This window comes from Ptychodera flava, chromosome 15, assembly GCF_041260155.1.
Source record: "Ptychodera flava strain L36383 chromosome 15, AS_Pfla_20210202, whole genome shotgun sequence".
NCBI classification, from domain to species: Eukaryota; Metazoa; Hemichordata; class Enteropneusta; family Ptychoderidae; genus Ptychodera; species Ptychodera flava.
Genome location: NC_091942.1, coordinates 33,894,668 through 33,917,782, shown reverse-complemented (window position 1 = coordinate 33,917,782; position 23,115 = coordinate 33,894,668). Strand labels below are relative to the sequence as shown.

Below are 23,115 nucleotides of genomic sequence, written 5' to 3'. Positions count from 1 at the left end.
TAAGTTGTGGTGTAATCTTTGATATTTGAAACCTAATATTGTCGCTGTCAAGAGTGTGTATAGACTCTTGTGTTGTGATGTATTTTATAAAAAATACTTTGAATTATAAATGAAACGTGTGACTCATAATATATATATAACTCTCATGGTTTCATCCATGTTGCTCCATATGTTATGTGATACTACTGGTGCTTTGCAAAGCATTTATAATACAGCAGAATTCACTCTAGAATTTCAAGAAAGTATTTGGTACAGTAGCTTATTAGGATGAATAGAGATATAAGTAGGCAAGTTTATAAAGATGTTAAACTGCTGAAGGTTTTTTCATATCTTTCACAAATTTGTTGAGTTTTACGACATTATAATTACCTACTAAATAAAGTCCAAAACAGACAAAATGCAGATTGAGTCCCATCTGTGCGTCTGTCTGTCCGCCAACACTCAGACATGCTCACAGGTCGATAAGGCATTATTTGTGATGATTTTTCCTATTAGTATCATAAAATATGATTATGAACATTAATAAATTATTAATATGAATGTTACAGAATTTTAAAAATTGTTTTACAAACAATGTCGTCTACTTTGTGTAAATACCGTCAGGAAACCCCATTGTTGTGATAATTATGATTATTAATAAATTACAATAATTATTAATAAAATCATATTTTACACATTGTAATCTGCTTATGTGAACAACCCTCTGGAAACCCTTATATAGTTTCACAATCTATGCCAAAATATACAAGTAACACCATTGCCCAGGTTCAGTCTACGGTGAGAGTTACTACACAATGATCAGCAGTCACTGTTATGACTCATACACAATGCACATGAGTACGTTTCATGATAAGATCAGTATTTCACTAGGGCAGTTACTTTTATTTTGTAATATCCACAGATACTCATGAAATTTGCTAAAACAGATTTATTTAGAATTGTTTACAACAATAAATACCTTACGTGTTTCATAATTCTTTGATCAATCATCATACTTCAAATATGTCTCAAGTGGCCATTTTGTAATAATTTTGTTGCCAGAGGTATTATTCAAACATGCCAGGGTCAGTTTGTGAGATTTCTTGAAGGCTTAAAACAAAGACAACACAATACAACTCGCTTATAAACATCTAATTTATTTTTGGAAACAATAAAATTCCAAAAATAATTCATTGTAATAATAATTGTACTGTATATTTGCAGGGCAATGGTAGCTACGTGTGGAGAGTGTCAACAAAATGTTGGTAAGGAATTAGCACTCTATGAAATGGAAATAGAACACAGTGTTTTACAATCACTCAACACATTAGCAGAGGTAAGAATCATTGTCTTTCAACGTGGTCAATATATCCTGATGAACAGACTTGATATGCCAGCATTAGCATTCAGAGCTCAAATGCAGGTGAAATCACAAAATGAAAGAGTTTCTGATGTTGTGTATGCACTTTGCATACTCAGACTCAATGAATTGTGTTGCCTGATTTACATGTTGTGGTTCTTCATTACTAACCTTTTAACACGGTTGACAGAGAGTTGAGAGACAGGCAGTTCCACATCATGTCAAAGGGCAAACTGTCAGATAAAGGTTGCTTAGCAAAGATGAAACCTCAGTGTTATATTTCATTTCCTTGTTTTGTTGTTTTCAAAACACATAGGAAATCACTTTACAGGTATTGTGTTGCCCTTGCATTAGGATCTCGGCTAAATTAAAATAAACCTATTTTCTTGACACAATAGCTGATATTTGAAGTCTTGAATATAAATTAAGTTCAGTCAGTTTTTAAAGTATACCTGTGAACAAAAAAATCTTCCTCTTTCTCATGGGAGGAAACACCTTACCTGGCATGTGTATCTCTTTAAACACTGATATGTTGAATATTTGTATGTCACTCAGTAATTACAATTTATGTAATACTGTAAACTCTTTATTAGAAAGTTTCATATCATATTTCTTATTTTGCAGACGGACATTCCAAATGTTACAGCACATAAGAAAAAATTAACAAAGGCTGTATTAGATATGGATTCAGTAAGATCAAGGTAAAAACCATGAATGACAACTTTAAAACCCTTTTCCTGCCGAGCGCCCCTGTCCGTTATCCTGCCAAGTCGGTCAAAACCGGCCCCCTTTTTCCGTGTCTACAGAAGATTGGCTCTCCTGCACGCTTTCCTGCCAGGCATTAGGCGTGAAAATACCGCATTTTCGAGGTACGATTACTGACCATATACGTGACTCAATCTGATTAAAATCAGATGTAGAGTACGGCGACGTCTCTGTACTTGCGCGGTTTTCTCTTGCTGTCGCCTCTCACTACATCTGACCAACTCCCATAGAAGGTCGCGTTCAAATCTCGCGCTCTGGCCAGAACAGCCGACCTATCAGAAGGCGCCTTACAGAGAACAATAGGTATGACTCGCAAGCGCTGGGGCATGCATATCACGAAAATCAAAATGGCATTAAAGTGTGTAACCGAGCCATCCACCCAGTTGTAAACACTTGCGCACGGCGAATTTTAAAATCGCCTGTGTGTAATTTTAATGTTGAAACATATGCCTTTCATTAATAACTGTGCAAACGGAAATCAAGCGGACAGACTTTGAGACCAGCCCTGTGTACGATGATGTGTGTTCGCGTAAAATACGGCCTCCCTCTACAGCCTGGCCCTGCCGACCCTCATAGGATCTAGGAATACACAGCGACATCGGTACGCGGGTCCTGATTTGGACCGCGCACGAAAAGCTTCCTTCGGCCGAATAACTATATAACGCCATTATATACGATCTTCAAGATATGGCCTGTTCCTGGACAACTGACCGACCGTGAATCGCTGGTAAACTATTAACGGTTTGGGGCAATAGCAAACTTTTTTGAATAGAAGAGAGGTCGGCCAGGGGGATAATTCCGAGAACCCGGCCAGTTACGAGCTCGGCCAGCTGGAGAAGTCAGCCAGTAGGCGAACTAGGTCAGTAGGAGCATGGTTATATGATGAGACTACAGTGTTCTTCTATTTTCTAGGTTTCGCCAAAGTTACAATGTGAAAGCAATATGCCAATAGGCCCTACCGGGTGCCAATATCATTCAAGAGCGTGATGTTTGCAAACTTACTTCCTTGCTTCAACGCTAACTACAAGATGACATCGGCCGCATGCCGCACACTGTGGTACATCTTGTTTTGCTTTCCATTAAACCTACGATTTACTCCCGTCAAACCATAACCTAAACCGTTATTCATCCATGGAGGTCTCTCCTTCTACCTCCATGATTCATCCAGCGATCAACGTCGTCGTCATTATTGCAAATTTGTATCTCTCGATCGTACGCTCTACTCGATCTGCAGAAACGTTGAGGCCGACCAATTTAATAGTGGAACGTCTTCTCGTTGTTTTCTGAATGTTCAACAGAATAACATCAAAATACTAAAATTGGCGTGCGTATAAAAGCATATGTTGACTGTGAATGGAAAATGTACGCAATCATATGTAAGTGGCCGACCTCTCCCACTGGCCGAGTTCGTCGCCGCGGGCACCGGCCTAGCCCTGCGTACAGGTCTGTGCGTTCCGGGCGTACAGAGTTTACGCAGGGCTTGCACTGGCCGACCTCTCTGGTTCAAATTTTGTTGCGGTCTTTGAGTGAGCGATTGAGTGACTCGGGTAGACATACATCGGAATCGAGCTGCTTTCGACCGAAAGTAGTTAGAAAAGGTAGTTTTTCGTGCGCGGTCCAAATTGGGACTGTGGTCGCTGTGTATATTCCGCCTATCAGCAGGGCTGTGGGACATGGTGGGAGCAGGCCGTGGATACGCCGGGAACACTGATCGTACGCAGTGCATACAGTGAGCAGCGCCAAGTGAACGACTTTGGCTGCTCAGCTCTACTGTTTGATACTTATACACTCCAGTACAATGTGTACAATACAGCTGAGCGGCCAAAAATTTCTAGACTGGAATTTGAAAGTGCGTCGTGTTGTGTACTTCTCGCTGCAGATTTTGAACAACGATCGGATGTTTACAGCGATAAAAGCAAGAAGGGAACACGACATTGAACACGACGCACTGGACCTCGCGATTGCGTAACATGCAATCTGATTGGCTGCTTCAGAGCGCGAGATTTGAACGCGACCTTCTATGGGAGTTGGTCAGATGTAGTGAGAGGCGACAGCAAGAGAAAACCGCGCAAGTACAGAGACGTCGCCGTACTCTACATCTGATTTTAATCAGATTGTATACGTGTTAGACTTGCATGCCCGTATAGAGGGGCAACCGCTGATGAGGTTGTGTCGAGAAAATAACGAGGTCTTGGGCGTTGTTTGCCCCGGGGGACGTGCACTTTTATGCCCTATTCTAGCTTACTTTTGCGGAAGTAAAGCTCGTTTGCCGTCACGCACGTCCACACCGCGGAAACATCACCTCGCTCGTGAGTTAGTAGAAGACCCAGGGGTTAGTGCTATGGGTGCGGCAGCACCCTCAAACCTGTCCTTTTCCCCCTGGGTTGTGTCACTTGGCCACGTACTTTGAACGACTTGGAAGAGTCGCACAGTGCAGTCTGCTTTGACGTAGTGTCAACGACATAGCTTCGCCATTGAAGGAAAGCGTGTACGTAGCTTGGCCAGTTCAGTGCACAGTTAGCTCGTTAGTGTTACCGTTTTCTAACAGGTTAGTTGTGCAGTTGTTACTAAGGTGCAGTTTTGTACACCTTAGCTCTGGACAGTGCAACTGCTCTATGCACTAACCCAAACGACAGATGGTTGGTACAACGGCTACGTCGCACGAGCACAGCCTCCGTTGGGCTGTGCCCCTCCCACGTGATACAACGCACGTTCATCCATTACTATAGCGTCCTTACGGATCTGCCAAAAACGAAAGTGGGGGTAAAAACAAAACGAACGAAAATATGCGATCATAGATAGTATTTTATTCGGGAATAATTTACATTATGCCGAACAATAAATCTCGGAGTCTGTCTCGACGTCCGAGTGCATGGTCCGTGTTTCAAAAATTACAATCGGGGTGGCAGGTCCGTGTTACAAAAATTACAATCGGGGGAATTGTACAAAATAATCCGTGTTTCAATTCTATTCGGGAATAATTTACATCATGCCAAACAATAAATCTCAGAGTCTGTCTCGACGTCCGAGTGCATGGTCCGTGTTACAAAGATTACAATCGGGGGGATTGTACAAAATAATCCGTGTTTCAATTTACAATCAGCGGGATCGTAAAGCACAAACAAACGGCACAACCGTGCTCAAAATGTGATCATGGTCCGTGTTAAGAATACAGTCAAGAAGAGCACCACTGTGAGGCGAAGCTATCCCCTGTCCGTTATTTACGTCGGGTTCTCTTGCTGATGGGTGTCGTCGGGGCTGTGTGAGTAGAGGTCTGCACGCCAATGCTCCTCTTACCTCGTAGCATCATGCGATGATGAAAAGCCGCAAAACACTCGCCCTCGTGAAGATGAACCCCGCACAGACTACATCCTTTGGACGTCTCAGACAGTCGTCCGCTGGCAGTGGTCTTACCCTCTCTGCTGCATACTTTACAGCATTTCTGCCGCCCCTCCAAACGGCTGACAACGTGCATCGGCTGATTTTGTGGATTTATGTACGAGGCAAGAGAAACGGTGGCCTCGACCTCTCTCACACGGGGCTGCGATCGCCCACAATAACCGCCAATGATCTGTTTCCCGACACGCAGATGAAACATCTTATGGGTCAGCTTACTATCAGGGTGTACATGCTTGAAGCATATATATGCATTTACCAGGGCAACATCAATCAGGTAACATGCCAGATATGTCCACCATCTGTGATTCTTGCGCCCAGTGTGAAAGTACTTGCGCTTCTGGTTGGCTCGGTCGACACCTCCCATGTACCGGCGATAATTATACAGCGACAGAGGCACTTGTCAGTGCTGGAGTCGCACAGCTGCCATATCTTAAAACCGTCTCGGTCAGGCTTATGCGGTAATCTCTGCTTAAATTTAGAACGGCCCTTAAATCACACCATGCCCTCGTCGATGGAGATCTCTCTACCCATCTTATAATTATTTACGCACTTGTCAACTATGGGCTCCATCCATGGATTGATTTTATAAAGGGGATCCTCCTTACACCGACGTTGGCGGCGTGCCTCATCAGGAATCACGACGTGGATCGTTCTCTGGGTCTGCCAGATGAAAATATCGCATAAGCTGCTGAAAGCGACTGCGGGTAATCACAGTAGAAATACCCTGGTTTCTCAGAAATGGATCGCTAGACCAATAATCCTCCACTGATGATTTACGGTCGATACCCATACAGACTAAGACGCCAATGAACGCCTGCACCTCTCGGTAGTCAGCGTTACGCCAGTTTTTATCGATCTTTCTAGCGATATATCGCTGGTGGAATTTGGCGTATTTATTAGTCTCGTCTTTTGCCAATCTGATCAGTGTAGCAGGAATAAACTTAAAAAGTAATCGATCTCACGAGAGTGGCTGGGCAAGGTGAAGGTCGGTCCTCTTTCATGATCAAACTCGGTCTCCTCAAATATATTAGCATCGGTAGTTTCTGACATACGCCAGACAGGAGGGTGTTGTCCTCCGCCAACACAGCAGCAACGTCATCATCGTCGTCAGAGCTTGCCTCACCTACATACTGCCTGTCATAAAAGTCATCGTCCTCTGCCGCATCCTCGTCAACCTCCGAGTCGGACTCAGCGGTGAAATCACCGTCGTCTTGGGCGTCTGGGCCTGAACTCGCCCGTAGCGGCATCAAGGATCATATCTGGCTCAAAATCAGGTGGGCTGTCCTGATAACGAACCCTCGCACTATCTTTTTTGGCGGGGACATCGCAGCACACGAAACTATGGCAGGAGCGGGCTGGGCAGCCTCTGCTGATGACGAGGACTCAAGCTCTTTCGCACTGGGCACAGGAACCTCTCCTGACGCAGGATGAGGGCTCATGGTGAACGCAACAGGTGGTGTCTCTCCAGAGCAGCCGGGGGAGAACCAATGGCATCAGCCGTCTCGTTACTAACTGTCTCACTAGCAGCAGCAGACGTAGTCTCTGCAGATGTAGTCTCTCCCACCAGAGCAGATGTAGTCTCTGCAGGTGAAGTATCTCCCACAAGAGCAGCAGATATCTCTGCAGGTGAAGTAGTCTCTCCCGGAGCAGCCGGGTGAGAACCACTGGCAACCGGTGACCCATCATCATCATCATCGGCAGAGCGATCAGTCTTACGTTTACGCTTACCACTGGGTTTTTCAGCCGGAGATAGCTTCGCCTTACGGGCACTTTTCTTGCCCGACTTCTTAGAACGTTTACTAGGGACATCGCAACGATCGCTACCACTACCGCCCGGAGACTCTGCATCTTTGAGCTTCAGTCGTCTGCTCGCCTTCAGAAAACTTTTGCGGTCCGTCAAGCTCATGTCTGGAACAGTGTCGACAGACTAGCAGGTCCCACCCTTTTAAAGCCACAGGGAAACAAAGCCCTGGACATGATTGGACGCAGGGGTGTTTATATATTATAATGGACCTACAGCAACAGTCCACCAACCGGCGCTGACATTCCTACCCGTCATGTAAATTGCCTGTCCGTACCATTTGATATGCTAATAATACTCGTTTGCAATGCAAATCCCTCGAGCACTTAGCATAACATAGTCAATGTCATTAGCATCTCAACTTGACATTCCGTCCAGCTGGGTACGTGGCATGCGCACCTGCCACCCAAGGACGTTGGCCCAAGCCCATGTTTCAGTACGGGTGGGAAACCCGTATCTTTAACCTCATGTCCCTTCTAAGTACGCCCGAGCAGGGCGTATTGTCATCCAAGTCGGTGACAAGCCAACCCGACAGATCGCCCATTAAGCAGTAATGGACTGGCCGTCTCGTTCTTGTACGGCAACGAACAGTGCTTCAGCGGCTTGTTTAGGTCATAACCGTTGCCTTCCGAGCGGCTTACCCAACTAAGGCGGTCAAAGATGAAGGATGCCAAAATTGTCAACAGCTGTCTCAGCCTCATCCGTTGGGCAAACATGGCTCCTTCAAATAACGTGGCCAGCACGTCTACGTCATCAGCGGTGATGACGACCCGTCATTGACGCCCGAGTGCGTAAAACTCGGAATATACCGACAGGTACCTCTACCTGAGTCGGTCATACTACAGTATAAACCAAACACAGGTCTGCCAACTCCCGTTAGACTCGGCCGTTAGCCGAACTTCACAGGGACAACATAGGCGTAACAAGTCGGTGAACAATGGGATCGAATTTTGAGGCCATGTTCGTGAATGGCAAGGCTGAGGCGGTGTGTTTCGTTGCACGGCTTGAACGTCTAGAGCCAAGTGCAGCCGACAACGTCCGACATCTGAGTGGGTAGTCTTTTCGAGAAGGTAACAAGTCGGTTAAAAGCGGTGGTTACCCTTCACAAATGTCGCTCAAGTCCGTTCGGATCAGTTCCATGGCAGGGACTAATCAAGCCGAGTCCGTCAAATCCGTCCGCACTTCCCGTCAATCAGGACTAAGTCCGTGATTTTCGTCTCGCACCATTGGCAAAAATTGCACCGCCAGCTGAGGCGGTCTTAGGCCGTTGCCTTATAGATTAGCGTTGCCGAGACGGTCAATTTCGGCCGCAATCTATGTAGTGCCTCAGAGCCAAGTTCGCCCAAACTCCGCTAGGATACGTCACCGTGCTAACCTGCCAAGTACGCTACTCGTCCCCCCAAAAAAACCAGTCCCCCAACGGGGTAGAGGACTGGCTGGGTAGCTTCTGCACCTTTCCCTGTGGTTGGATTCCCTGTGAACCCATTTCGAGAGCAAACGCCGTTCCTCGCCCAAAACCTGTCCTCGAACGACCCCTAGCGTGAGCAAGGGTTTGCTACACGTAGTGCCGTCAACTAGGCAGGAAAGGGGGTACCAAAAAGTAGCCCAATTTCCACTGCCTTGGCAGGATAACGGCTGTGGCTGCTCAGATTCTAGCTACACCGAATTTCAAGTGGATTTTCACCAACTTGGCAGGAAAAGGGTTAAACTCAGTTATGTGAGTTTGTAAAGCTCAATCCTCAAACTTTGTCATTAGTACCGGTATGTTGATGTGTCACCACTTTTGACAGCCAGTGTTAACGTAAATATATCATGAAATTCATAATCGCCTTAGCTAACCACTAATGTTGGTTGACTACATTGTTTCCACTGTAAATGTTATGGAGTTGCTTCACATATTGACTGCTTGTGGCAAATTTACAAAGACAAATGTAACAAACATAACCAATGTATCAAATTATTCAGGAACTAAACGTCAACTTGCCTGTAATGCCTGTGTATCTTTCTTATCGTATACAACATACTGCTTCTTATTTATTAAATTTATCACTCATGAAATCACAATAACAATGTAAATACGGAACGAATCTTATCTGGAGCAACAGTCATGGTGAAAACAAATATGTACATACCATATGGACAGTGTTCTACAAACTTTCCCATCAGAATATGCTACTTCATGGCAATATTTGACATACTTTCTATTGGAAAGTAATTATGTAACCATGATTCAGGTAAGGTATTAAATTGTGTATAAAACAAAGAGAAGAAGTAGGAATTGCCTGTGTAGCATTATAGATTAATAGAATTGGTATCTTTGTAAGAAATCCTATGTTAACTTATGATCTTGTAATGGAATTACATTCTTATTCTATTTCACCGAAATTTTGTAGGTACCACTCTGCTGTTAGGGCAACAACATCTGGCAAAGGAAATTTACAAGAACAAGTCATGAAAATTGAGCAACTCAAAGATGAAGTTGAGGAATCTAGCAACAAAATGGAAGCTGCTCGGGTAAGTGCAATACGTAAAAGTCATAAAAGGAGTTCATTTGCATGTGTAACTATGTCAATGGTGGCCACTTGTTGCAAAAAACAGAAAGTTGTCATAAATTTTCCAAGTCCAGTAGTTTGTTAGCTGTTACTATGTCAGTCATCTTTTTCTACAACCATCCTTGGTGTACTTAACTTCTGGTAAGTCACTGTTTGAGGAATTGAGTCTGACACCCTTTTTGATTGTTTTCATTTCTCATATCCCCAAAGCTACCCCTGCCCTGTTCCACCCAATGACTCAAGTATTTGTAGAACATTTGAATATCTTGTAAGCACTGAACAAGTACTGTACTAGTTTCTCAAAGTGGGTTTCTGTATTGATTTCCTTAGCTTTGTTGCAATGCAGACTTCTTTATCTCGTTGTTATTTTAATTGACATAGGGTACTTTAGTCTCTGAGGGCAACATCTGAATAGTGTATGAGCTTGGTTTGACCTTTGACCTCATGCTGTACACCAATCAAGCCTTTGATTGATTACAGTATTGTTGTATCAAATACAAATACTTAACCCATCCTGCTTAAAGTATTCACTTGTTATATGTATCATTTCCACTTCATTCATAGATACCTTATCATTTTTATGTCTGTTCCATATACCTTATATATTTACATTACCATCACAACAATAAGTCAATTTATTTATGAAAGACACCTCCAGGAATCACACTTCCTGATAAAATTAAAACAGTGTAAATGAGTGTCACAAATTCTATCTGTCATCACCATGCTGTAACTGATCACAAGTTTCGATATGTGATGAAACGTACAGCGGTAAATGACTAGCTCTTCTGTTTTCATAATCCTATACAGAGTTTTGTTTCCCTGCATTCATACAGGAAATCAGCAGTGAGGATAAAAGAATGCACAGTCGAGCATTGTCAGTTACTGTCCTCTGATCTCAGATTGTTGTTTCAAGTTCCTGTTTTTATCACTGTGCATATTGATCAACAAATACTGTCATTATGTCATGTCAGACACAGATAATATAAAATAAATAAAGTCAAACTCAAAAATGGAATGTAAAATTCATTATATCCTAGGCACAATGTATCTTGTCGTTGATGTTTTCATGAATTTATTCTGTCATTTATCTGTGATAATCCTGATATCTTTATTTTAAATGTCAAGAGTTTAATTATTTCTTGATCCCTAGATTACATTTCAGTAAACAGACTGTTTTTGACTACCATTGGTGTGTTCAGTGATTGAAATACTTTGAAAAAAGGTCAGGGTTTTTTTTGAACCACAATTCGTACAGGAACCAAATGTTACCTTATGTATGCTTCTAACAAAAGGAAAGACCAGACTCTTCAGTGTTTTTGATTTTGTCAGCTGTCAGGCTGTTTTGTAATACACTGGTATTATTATCTCTTTTAAATTCTGTGCACATTGTATGTTTGGGCTCTCTATTTGATTCTTCAATGCATTGAATGCCTGTATAAATACACATGAATAGTAAAATTCAGTGGATTTTATTTTATTTAATTACTCGACTTTAAACTTTATAGTTAAATCATTGACTCAGGTTTATCAAGATATGTTTCTGTATTGCATACTAAAAGTAATGCAAACAGAAGAAATTCAGCCTATCAAATTTTTAATTTAGGTTTGCTGAAACTGAAAATGATATATAAACTCAAAGTCTCAACATATGACACCATTTTTGTCTGTCACACAATTACAAGAAAGGAACCATAATGTATGACGTCTTGCAATAAAATAGTGACCAGTGTTGATTTTATCATGATAATTTGAATGATTTCAATCATTTCTGAAGCTAAAACAACCCGCAATATATATGATAAATATGCATTATAAAATATTAGATATGCAGCACATGACCTCATCAAAGTCCATACATGAGTTTATCCTTCACCTGACTGTTTATATGTATCTGTGCTAATGTCCTTGATTTTCTGCAAAGGGGTGTCATGAAATGTTGGTACTGGTATGTGAGTTTCTGTCATTGTTATCATACCCACTATCAGTAATTGTAAATTCCTTTTCACAAGATAAGAACACACAAACTCTGGCCATTTTACATATGCTGAGTTTTTCTAAAACAGCTGATCTAATAGGTTTAGATAACTTCTTAAATATTTGATGAATTTGTGGTCGATCAGCATAATCAAAGTACTTAATAATAACATAGACCCTGGATCAAGATTATAATGAATGCCAAGTTCATGTCAATAATTAGTGGTGTGCTCACTTTATGTCACATTATATCATATATGTTAACTAAGTTTGAACTTTTCCCAGGATGCCTATGTGACAGAAATGCTGGTGCTTCTTGCGAGAGAAGGAGAATTTGCAGAAAAGTTTGTTGAGGTAGGATGTCATAAAAATGCTTTTTAAATCAAAAAGAAACGTGTCACATGACTCTCCCATATTAGTCCTTTGGGCCAAAGGCCCAAAGTACTAATGTGATGACGCGGCCTCTGTTGTTGCATACAGTGGGCCGTATGCTGTGGACGCAGGTATCTCAGAAACGCTTCAGTAACTTTTTCTGAAATTTGGTCTGGTGGTCACTTGGGCATGTATCTCAAACGGTCTTTTTTCTTTTTTGATTGAATCATTTTAAAGTCACTTTTTTAGCTTTTTTCTGATAACCACTATTTTCACTTTTTCCTCAAAACCACTGATTTGATTATTGTGATGTTTGGCATGGGTGTTCGTATAGTTGAAATACCGTCAGAAATGTTCAAGATTTGGTGATACATGCCTCACATTATTTTTAAACAATATTTTTATCCATTTTTATTTTATATTTACTTGATTTTGCCTCACTTTCGCTAAAGCTACCGTCTGCGCATGCGCACAACTGTAGGACAAAATCTGAGTTGAAGAATCAAAACGGACGCCATCTTGTTTCTCGGTATGGGCACATTTTTGGTAAAGTTGACAGTGATGCACTTTTGCAGCTGTCGTGTATTTTTTGGTACGAAAGGCGCCTTTGATCGACTGAAGAATGATGGCCTCCGTAGGCGATAAACACCGGTACTGGCAGGCATATCAGTTCTACTGAGGAAGTAATCCACTGGCCCGTATAGGTCAGGGGCTCACTTAGGGGAGAACCACTTGATTTCTGGGGGGGGGTATAGAGGATTTCGAGGAAAAAAAATTGTCACCAGGTGAAATAAAAGAAAAAAATTAAGCCTGTAATGGCTTGAGAAAAAATATTCTCATAACAGACAGAAAGAAAAAAGGAATTGTCACAATGCTGTTGAAATGAGCAAAATTTTGGAAACTTCATTCTCATGTATTCTTTGCTGGCATGCTGCCAAAGCACGCAAATGTTTTTACCACAAGTAATTCTTATGTGTTTTCTTCCAGCACTTATGATATAAGCATTCACTGCTTTACACCTCGGTGCACTCGATGTTTTTCTTCCCTTTTCTGACCCAAGAAATCATGTTTCAGGATTTCTGTTGCAATATCTCAATGGTATAGGCAATATCTAGATGGGACTATTTGACTTCTGTAAATCGTGAAAATTTAAAACACAAGATAGGAGTCAATAAACTAGTGTTAAAACCAATACATTATTCTCTCAATATAAATATGTTTATGTTAGAAAGATTACAAGTTGACAATGAAAATTGAGGAACAACAAATATAATGAAATACAATGTGTGAGCCTTGTTTCTCTGACCACAAAAGATAACATCTCCCCTGAGAACATAAAAGGAATTGACTGTTTTAAAGAAAAGCAGGTATAGTACTGATCACAGTTGATTTGCTAAAAAAGTGTTCTATAATTTAAAGTTGTATATATAATAGACTTTCCATTTTGTTTGTCATTTGTTGGAATGTAAAATGAATAAATAAAAACATCCTGTGATATGTGAAACACTGGCTTAAATTTGAAAATTGCACTGCTACTCCATTTGAAAAAAAAAATTGATGCAGGTCTGACTGTAGAAATCAAAAAATGCTGTCTCTCTAACAAAAAAAAGTTCCCATACCCACTTCCTGCATACCCCCCCCCCCGAAATCAAATGGGTCTCCCCTTAATATGCGCATGCGCACATAACAAGTTAGCGTTGTTTTTCGAGGACTTTGAAAAAAAAACCCCGAGGCCTTCATGTTTCTCGGTCAGTTGCGAATTTTGACGTTTTAAAGGTTTTAGCGTATATTTGATTGCTGTCATGTATTTTTTGGCACGAAACGCTCCTTCGATAGACTGAAGAATGATGGCCTCCGAGGCTCCGTACTCGGTACTCCCCAGTACCGGCGAATCCATTGCTTTTAATAGCGAGGCAACCCGACCGGCGGCCCGTACTAATAGCTGGGTGAGAGCGAGGGAATGCTCTGTCCTTCTACCTCCGGCCTCCATGTCATAACAAACTGGCGTCTTTTTATGTTAACTTTGTACGCAGGGGTTTCATTAAGTTTTGAAGTAGGGGGCCATGATAGAAAAGTAGGCGGCTTGCAGCGGCCAGACCACAAAGCGGTCGTCGTCGGGGGAGAGTCCGGGAGGGGGTCTTCCCCCTCCCGGCCGAAGGCCGGAAACCCTGAAAAATGAGCTAAAATTCACTTTTTACAGCTCACAGTCACTTGGATTTCTAGGTTTTCAGGAGAATTATCAGCAGTGTTCCAGGGCAATTGTGTTCATATCATAAAAGCCATTTTACCTGGGAGATTAGGCCTAAATATGATAATTCATAATTAAAAATGATAAAATGTGGTAATGTTGACGATATTTTGAACAAAGAAAACTGACATTTTTAGAGCCTCTACGCTTTTAGGAGGTAAACTATAATAATTCATAATTATTAATGATATAAATTTGATATGTAGATGATATTATACAGTGTTACATCTAGATAGGGGGATAGGGGATTCCCCCTCTAGCTCTGTTGAAATGTTGGCACCCCCAATTTATTTGTCAAGGGGGGCCACTCCCCCCAATGAAATGGTGCAAGTCACACCTTAGAGGTACAAGAAGAACACATGAACTGGTGAAATGCCCACCGAAATTTTCTGGTAAAGGGGGAAAATCCCCCTTGTTGATGCCATCCTGGATGAAAAACTCATATTTTAAGCACAGTAAATGAGAAACTTTTCATTAATGTATAATGTTATGCTTAAAATTAAGAACCTTGATGTTTGGTATGGAAATCTGCAAATGAAAAACTTTTATACCACTGGGGAGGTAAAAAGGATAATTTATATAACAATAATGATAAAAATGACAATCATTACCATATTTCGCAAATAGAATCAAAGACTCTCAAGGTTATTTGACTGTATGGGTATGCAAAGTAAGAACCTTGATATAGGATATGAAAATTTGTACGTTCAGAAACTCACATTTGGATTTAACCTGACGACCGTTTTTGAAGTGAATTTAGAGGTCTGATCGTATTGTAACCACTCTGTACGACATTGTTATTGGCGTCGATAGACCGAAAAGCAGTACATGTCATACGTCCAGCTGGTTCTATACCTTCACATCTAAGCCTACCGCAGTGCAACGCACGTCGGCTTACTAAAATTCGAACTGTAATCGGGAAGTTTTTTCGTGAGCAAAAAATCAGGTCATTGCCTTCGAAAACAGTTTAAATCCACGTAATTATCCTTCTCTTGTTTCTTGGTCCACTTCAAAACCGAGGATCGTACAGCGAAGCCTGACCTTGCGATCGCTACCGTCGTCATTTGTTCATCGACCGTTTTGAGTTGAGCTAAACACGGCCGACAGGTGTAGTATGCCCGTTTTCATTGGCGTATATAAAAGTCACCACATAGGAATCAGCAATTCAGGTAGCCAATAGAATCGTCCGTTGCAATTCCGATTTTTTAAGGCAGTATACGCAATACCATGCTGCATCGTAGTACAAGGCGATCGTAGTAGTCGCTTGTCTTCTAAATTTTGTTTCACATAAAAGCCATCATTAAGTTTGATTACACAGCTTGTGAAACTTGTCCGTATCATTTAAGAAGGTAAAAAATATTTTCGCTATGAAAGGGTTCAAATTTCCGAAAAAGTAGCCGGCGAAATCGTGAGAGTAACCGGTCAATTTCGCCGGCTGCCGGCTCTTAATGAAACCCCTGAGTACTGTCCTTTCGACACAGCGATTCCTTTTAGTTTTCTGTTGCTTATTTTGGGTAATTTCGACAGTTGTGCATTGATTTTGACATCATTTTTGACTTCGATCGCTAAAGTGTGTGCTTTTAAAGTTTTATGTTGACCGATTTACTAAGGAAGTACGCGCACTTCAGAATCACGGCATAATCCGACATGGTAATTTGGCATGATCATCAGATCATACATGATCCGAGATTGCACTTTAGCAAGGTCACGATAACTAATGTTGTTTGTTTCTCTGTCGTTTAATACCTATATTTCCACTAAAAGACCATTAGAATTTCCTCCTGGCTACTTTGAAATCGTGCACTGGCATGCATGTAGTTGTCAACATCACTATGCTTGTTTGTGGCGAACAAAAACCCATCGGCAATCGCCACGATCTCAAAAGCGTGGCGACAGCTGATTTCGTCGAAATTGATAAACTAAGCAGTCCAAATATATGCTAAAGACAAAATAAAAAACTCTTTATTTAAAGCGCTTACTTGAAATTGTAAAGGAAGACAAAATATTACAATTACATTCTCGCGATCTCCATGAACTGGCCTTCCGATCACGCTGATACTGAGATCATGGAGGTAGTGCTGAGCTTTATTGACACAATATTTCATATCGCAGTATCAAATCAAACTGATTACAAAATCACTGGATCAGCGATATTTTAGTGAAATTTCCACATTAATCATAACTTGTGAAAAGTAAACGTGAAACAAAGACATCGTGTATGCTGTCGATCGACAGCATTGTGTGAACCATAAAACCAGCTGGCATGGCATGTGCATTGACTGCACATGATAAAAGCAAGTCGACATTGCAATATCAAACGGTCTACATCTTGTGAAAACAACGACGTAGCAGTGAAAGTTGTAATAGTCATCGGTAAAAACTCTTCACTGATGAACTGATAATAGCGTCAAACAAATGAAATTGCATATTTAGAGAAGGAAAACCAACGTCTCATCGTGGCCTTGAGTGAGAATAAACAATGGCGGATGTGCGGAATGGGACTATTCTATTCAGGTAACGGGGGTACGGAGGGACACAGATTCATGAAGGTACTGGCAAAACGTGCCATTTTCCTAGCGATGCTGTCGCGGGAACTTCAATGTCCCATTGTTGTAACACCTTTTCAATAGTTTTTCTGATCGGAAAAGTAATTTTATTAACTGTAATGATCTATTATACGCTCATCACCTTTCTGTATCGGGGTTTAACCAGGGTAAGAGCACATAAAGTAAAGTGAAGTAAGCCTTTATTGAAATCCTATCCCCATTGGGGATCTTGATCATAAAGTGCAATACAGGTTTTGCAAAATCAACAACAAAAGAGTATATATAGATGAGGATGTAACATGTTCATCAATATTTTACTCTTTTTCATTTTTATTTTGGTCTGAGTTGAAACAATTTTCCCAAATCACATAATGATGATTTGTCTGTTCTTGAAAAATGTTTATAAGGTCTTGTGTGTCTCTGAATGTGTTTTTTACAAATGTTTTATTAGTTTACTTAAACATCATGTCTACTGTGTGGCTAATGAAAGTTGCTGTGTGGCTAATAAAATTAGGACCAAATTAGCCACACTGAGTAAGTGTGGCTACTAACTTGAAAATCCTACCGCTAACCCTGATTGTATGTCCTTTCCTGCACTACATAATTCAAAATTAAATATTGTTTTTGGCCTATACATACTTGAGGGGTAAGCTTATTTAGTCTCATACATTAAAGATGCACTGTTGACCTACAGAGTCCAAACTTTTTATCATTGTATTGTAGATAGGTATACACTCCAAATACTAAGTACAAGTGTGGTGAGTGTAACAAGCAAATGTTTTTTAGTCAATGGTTCATATCAAGGTTGTTGATACTTACAATCCACACTTGAACTTATGCTGGAGCGGTAACCAACCAGTTCAAATAACTTTCATTTATGTCAAAACAATTTGACATTTTGCCAAATTTCACATTTATGCAATTAATAAACAGTAAGGAGGTACAAAGGACGTCGGTGCCCCCGGGCCCCATGTTTAGTCCTTTGGGCCTTTGGCCCAAAGTACTAATGTGATGACGCGGCCTCTGTTGTTGCATACAGTGGGCCGTATGCTGTGGACGCAGGTATCTCAGAAACGCTTCAGTAACTTTTTCTGAAATTTGGTCTGGTGGTCACTTTGGCATGTATCTCAAACGGTCTTTTTTCTTTTTTTGTTTGAATGAATTTAAAGTCACTTTTTAGCTTTTTTGTGAAAACCACTATTTTCAATTTTTCCTCAAAAGCACTGATTTGATTATTGTGATATTTGGCATGGGTGTTCGTATAGTTGAAATGCCGTCAGAAATGTTCAAAATTTGGTGATACATGCCTTGTAATATTTTTAAACAATATTTTTATCCATTTTTATTTTATATTTACTTGAGTTTGACTCGCTTTCGTTAAAGCTACCGTCTGCGCATGCGCACAACTCTAGGACAAAATCTGAGTTGAAGAATCGAATCGGACGCCATCTTGTTTCTCGGTCTCGGCACAGTTTTTACTTTTTGAACGTTTCACTGTGTCTTTCAATATGTTCTATAGTTATGAAGTTGACAGTGATGCACTTTTGCGGCTGTCGTGTATTATTTGGTACGAAAGGCGCGTTTGATCGACTGAAGAATGATGGTACCGGCAGGCATATCAGTTCTACTGAGGAAGTAATCCACTGGCCCGCATAGGTCAGGGACTCACTTAAGGGAGAACCACTTGATTTCTGGGGGGGTATGGAGGATTTTGAGGAAAAAAAATTGTCACCAGGTGAAATAAAAGAAAAAAATAAGCCTGTAATGGCTTGAGAAAAAAAATTCTCATAACAGACAGAAATAAAAAAGGAATTGTCATTATGCAGTTGAAATGAGCAAAATTTTGGAAACTTCATTCTCATGTGTTCTTTGCTAGCATGCTGCCATAGGCAGCACAAATGTTTTTACCACAAGCAATTCTCATGTGTTTTTTTCCCAGCACTTATGATATAAGCATTGACTACTTTACATCTCAGTGCACTCGATGTTTTCCTTCCCTTTTCTGACCCAAGAAATCATGTTTCAGGATTTCTGTTGCAATATCTCAATGGTACAGGCAATATCTAGATGGGACTATTTGACTTCTGTACATTTTGAAAATTTAAAACACAAGACAGGAGTCAATAAACTAGTGTAAAAACCAATATATTATTCTCTCAACATAAATATGTTAGAAAGATTACAAGTTGTCAAAGAAAAATTGAGGACCAACAAATATAATGAAGTACAATGTGTGAGCCTTGTTTCTCTGACCACAAAAGATAACATCTCCCCTGAGAACTTAAAAGGAATTGACTGTTATAAAGAAAAGCAGGTATAGTACTGATCACTGTTGATTTGCCAAAAAAGTGTTCTATAATTTAAAGTTGTATATATACTAGACTTTCCATTTTGTTTTCATTCGTTGGAATGTAAAATGAATATATAAAACCATCCTGTGATATGTGAAACACTGGCTTAAATTTGAAAAATTGCACTGCTACTCCATTTGATAAAAAAAATTGATGCAGGTGTGACAGTTGAAATTTAAAAATGCTGTCTCTCTGACAAAAAAAGTTCCCATACCCACTTCCTGCATACCCCCCTGAAATCAAATGGTCTCCCCTTAATATGCGCATGCGCATAAGACCAGCTCCTGGCAAGGACTTTGAAAAATCAAACCGACGCTGTCTTGTTTCTCGGTCTTGTGCGAATTTTGACGTTTTGAAGCTTTTAGCGTTTATTTGATGATATTTTGTAAATATGAAGTTCACAGTGATTGTATTTTTGTTGCTGTCATGTATTTTTTTGGCACGAAACGCTCCTTCGTTACCGGCGAATCCATTGCTTTAGCGAGGCAATCCCACCGGCGGCCCGTTAGTATAGTAATAGCTGGGTGAGAGCGAGGGAATTCGCTCTGTCCTTCTACCTCCATGTCATAACAAACTAGCGTCGTTTTATGTTGATGTACTGTCCTTTCGACACAGCAATAACTTAAGTTTTCTGTTGCTTATTTTGGGTAATTTCGACAGTTGTGCATTGATTTTGACATCATTGTTGAAGACAGTGTGTGCTTTCGACTGTCGACAGTCCTCGTGCCTTCTTTTGACCGGATCCGGAGTCACTTGCGGTAGTAATCCAACGTAGGCGATCGAGCGCCGAAGGCGCAAGGTCGAGTGCCGAAGGCACGAGCTTGTATAAATACGGTACCGAAAGCTACGCGAGACCAAGCAGTACAAGCGACTGGCGAGAGTCTATGTCTGCTTTTGTTGACCGATTTACGCGCACTTCAGAATCACGGCATAATCCGACATGGTAATTTGGCATGATCATCAGATCATACATGATCCGAGATTGCACTTTAGCAAGGTCACGATAACTAATGTTGTTTGTTTCACTGTCGTTTAATACCTATATTTCCACTAAAAGACCATTAGAATTTCCTCCTGGCTACTTTGAAATCGTGCACTGGCATGCATGTAGTTGTCAACATCACTATGCTTGAATGTAGTAGACTCTTACTATGAATATATCGACTGTCACTGCATATTGCATATGTGTGCAAGTCACTCCATATCATATCAAAAAATGTAGTATTGCGATGTTTGAGCTGCCACAAGCCAGAATTTACAGTTTATGAGAAAGTTATCTTGCATGTAAAACTCAGTTCTACTGTGAACAAATGCAAGCTATGTTGCAACTATGGTGAATAACATAATATTTTGTACCTAATATCACCGTGTCAGAAAATCAGAAGGAAACAACCACTCAGACAAACTCTGGTCAGGATGATACTGTCCAATTTTAATATTTGTCTCTCGGCACACACTAGATACTCATGACTGTAAAACAACATTTCCATATAATTGTATATTCAGTTTTTATATTTAGTTTGCTTTTCACCATATTCTATGTCCTTCCCTGCACTACATAATTCAAAATTAAATATTGTTTTTGGCCTATACGTACTTGAGGGGTAAGCTTATTTAGTCTCATACATTAAAGATGCACTGTTGACCTTCAGAGTCAAAACTTTTTATCATTGTATTGTAGATAGGTGTACACTCCAAATACTAAGTACAAGTGTGGTGAGTGTAACAAGCAAATGTTTTTTAGTCAATGGCCCAAATTTATTTTCTATTTGATGGACAATAAATACATGTGTAATCAATGCCAACAGTCCAGTTTAAGTAATTTGGTTTAGATTAGCCATTGTCCATTATATTACAATAGTTTGTGGCTAAATTTTCTCCCCTTCTGTATCATATAAGTTCACCGTTTCCTGTTTTAGATATTGTTGATCCTATTGAGTTCCATCTCTTATTCTTGATTCACTTTCATATTAACTTTCATTTATGTCCAAACAATTTGACTTTTTGCCAAATTTCACATTTATGGCAAATAATAAACAGTAAGGAGGCACAAAGGACGTCGGTGCCCCCGGGCCCCATGTTATACAATAGGATTGAAATATGATAAATCATACATTCATCTATTTTATAAAGTATAGATGTATGGCAGTGTTGTTTGTCATTTCATTTTGGACTTCATCTCAAAGAAGCTTTTTGGTGACTTTTTATGATGTTAAGCAAACATGCTCTAAAGGTGTATGTAATAGCTCTGATAGCATCTTGCATAGAAAGTTTTACACGAAGCATGGTGAGTTCCTCTACACCTTACCAGGCCGTACTCTCATCAGGTGTTGAAGGTATCTGTTCTGCCTAGCTCAGATTGCAAGAGCACTGGTGGCAAAGTGTGATCTTTGGAACTCACAATCAGTGGGTCATGGAAATGCAAACTTCTCTAAAAACATTTTTATTGATTTTGCCAGATCAGCACACAATTGCAAGGTCATGTATTGACCATTGTGTAATAGATATTATAAAATGACAATGCCAGGTTCGACTTACTCATTTAAAAGGTGTTTATGATAGTCAAATCTTGCTTACCATATTGCCAGCCAGAATCTAGAGCCCAAGTTATCATTGCTATAAACAATCATTTTACTTTGCTTTTTGTAAATGTTAAGGTTGCCAGTAATGTAATGAAATATTGCCAATTGTCAATACATACTTCAAAATTTTATCACAATAATTTAGCTATCATAGCTAAGACCAAAGTTCACAATAACAGAGAATGACCTTAGTGTTTCTATTGTGACTTCATAGATTTATATGTACGTAAAACTACATTGCCCATGCTTCATACTGTATGTGTTCTCATTTCAGCTTGTAGAACAGCAGGCTGATTATCACAAAAGAGCTGCTGGAGTCTTGGATCGAATGCTGCCTGCCATGCGTGAACTACTCGAAGAAAATCCTCAGCGTCCTGTATTTGGAACGTCACTGGAGTCTCACTTGAGAGTTTCTGAAAGGGAGATTGCACTCCCTGTAGAAGTGTGTTGTGAGGCCATTATACAGTTCGGCTTGGAAGAGGAGGGTCTGTTCAGAATAGCAGGCAGTTCATCAAAAGTTAAAAAACTTAAGGTAAGCATGTGATATTGATAATCTACTGTATCGATTTATCAATTAATCTTTATTACATGACATGCAATAGCAGAGAGTAAAATATGGTACATTCCAGATGATATGCAACATGTTTTTAAAAATAGAACACCACCAAATGGGTAAAACAGCTAAGTCAATTGTATTACATATTTGTAGAAAGCATAGATTTTTCACTTTATGAAGTTAATGTGTTTAAATTATGATATGATCTCAATCTTCATTAAAAGTATGGATGTGGTGTAATTCAAGGATTGTCATAAAATTTTTGAAAATTTGAAGAGAATCTTCTGGTACATTTTGATGTGAGTGGTGTGTCATGCCATCAGTATTATTAGGAGATCTGTATAGTTAATACTTTTGCCTCTTGTTATTAGGCGTCCTTTGATTTAGGTGTAATGGATGACGCAGACTTTGGCGATCCAGCCCATGTACATGCAGTCACAGGTCAGTGGTACAATCTATGACTTCTCTCAAAGTAACATTGCACCACATGTAATCAAGCCTTTCAATATGCACAACCAATCAGACTGCTAAATGGGAAAAGTTATCACATCATGAAATTTCAATGTGATGTAACCATCATAATATAATCAGTTGTTGCATTCAAAACATTTTACTTCAACAATATGT

The 23,115-nt window shown here is 40.2% G+C and overlaps 1 protein-coding gene across 3 annotated transcripts in view; it reads left to right on the top strand.

The window, feature by feature from the left end:
* The window catches only part of LOC139151966 (rho GTPase-activating protein 44-like), a 41,011-nt gene that overhangs the window by 6,842 nt on the left and 11,054 nt on the right, over positions 1-23,115 (top strand). For all 3 annotated transcript variants that reach the window (XM_070725025.1, XM_070725028.1, XM_070725027.1), the window contains 6 exons: positions 1,204-1,315; positions 1,964-2,040; positions 9,698-9,818; positions 12,119-12,187; positions 22,207-22,464; positions 22,860-22,929. In XM_070725025.1, the coding sequence (XP_070581126.1) occupies positions 1,204-1,315; positions 1,964-2,040; positions 9,698-9,818; positions 12,119-12,187; positions 22,207-22,464; positions 22,860-22,929 (707 nt within the window). The remainder of the gene's footprint in view (positions 1-1,203; positions 1,316-1,963; positions 2,041-9,697; positions 9,819-12,118; positions 12,188-22,206; positions 22,465-22,859; positions 22,930-23,115) is intronic.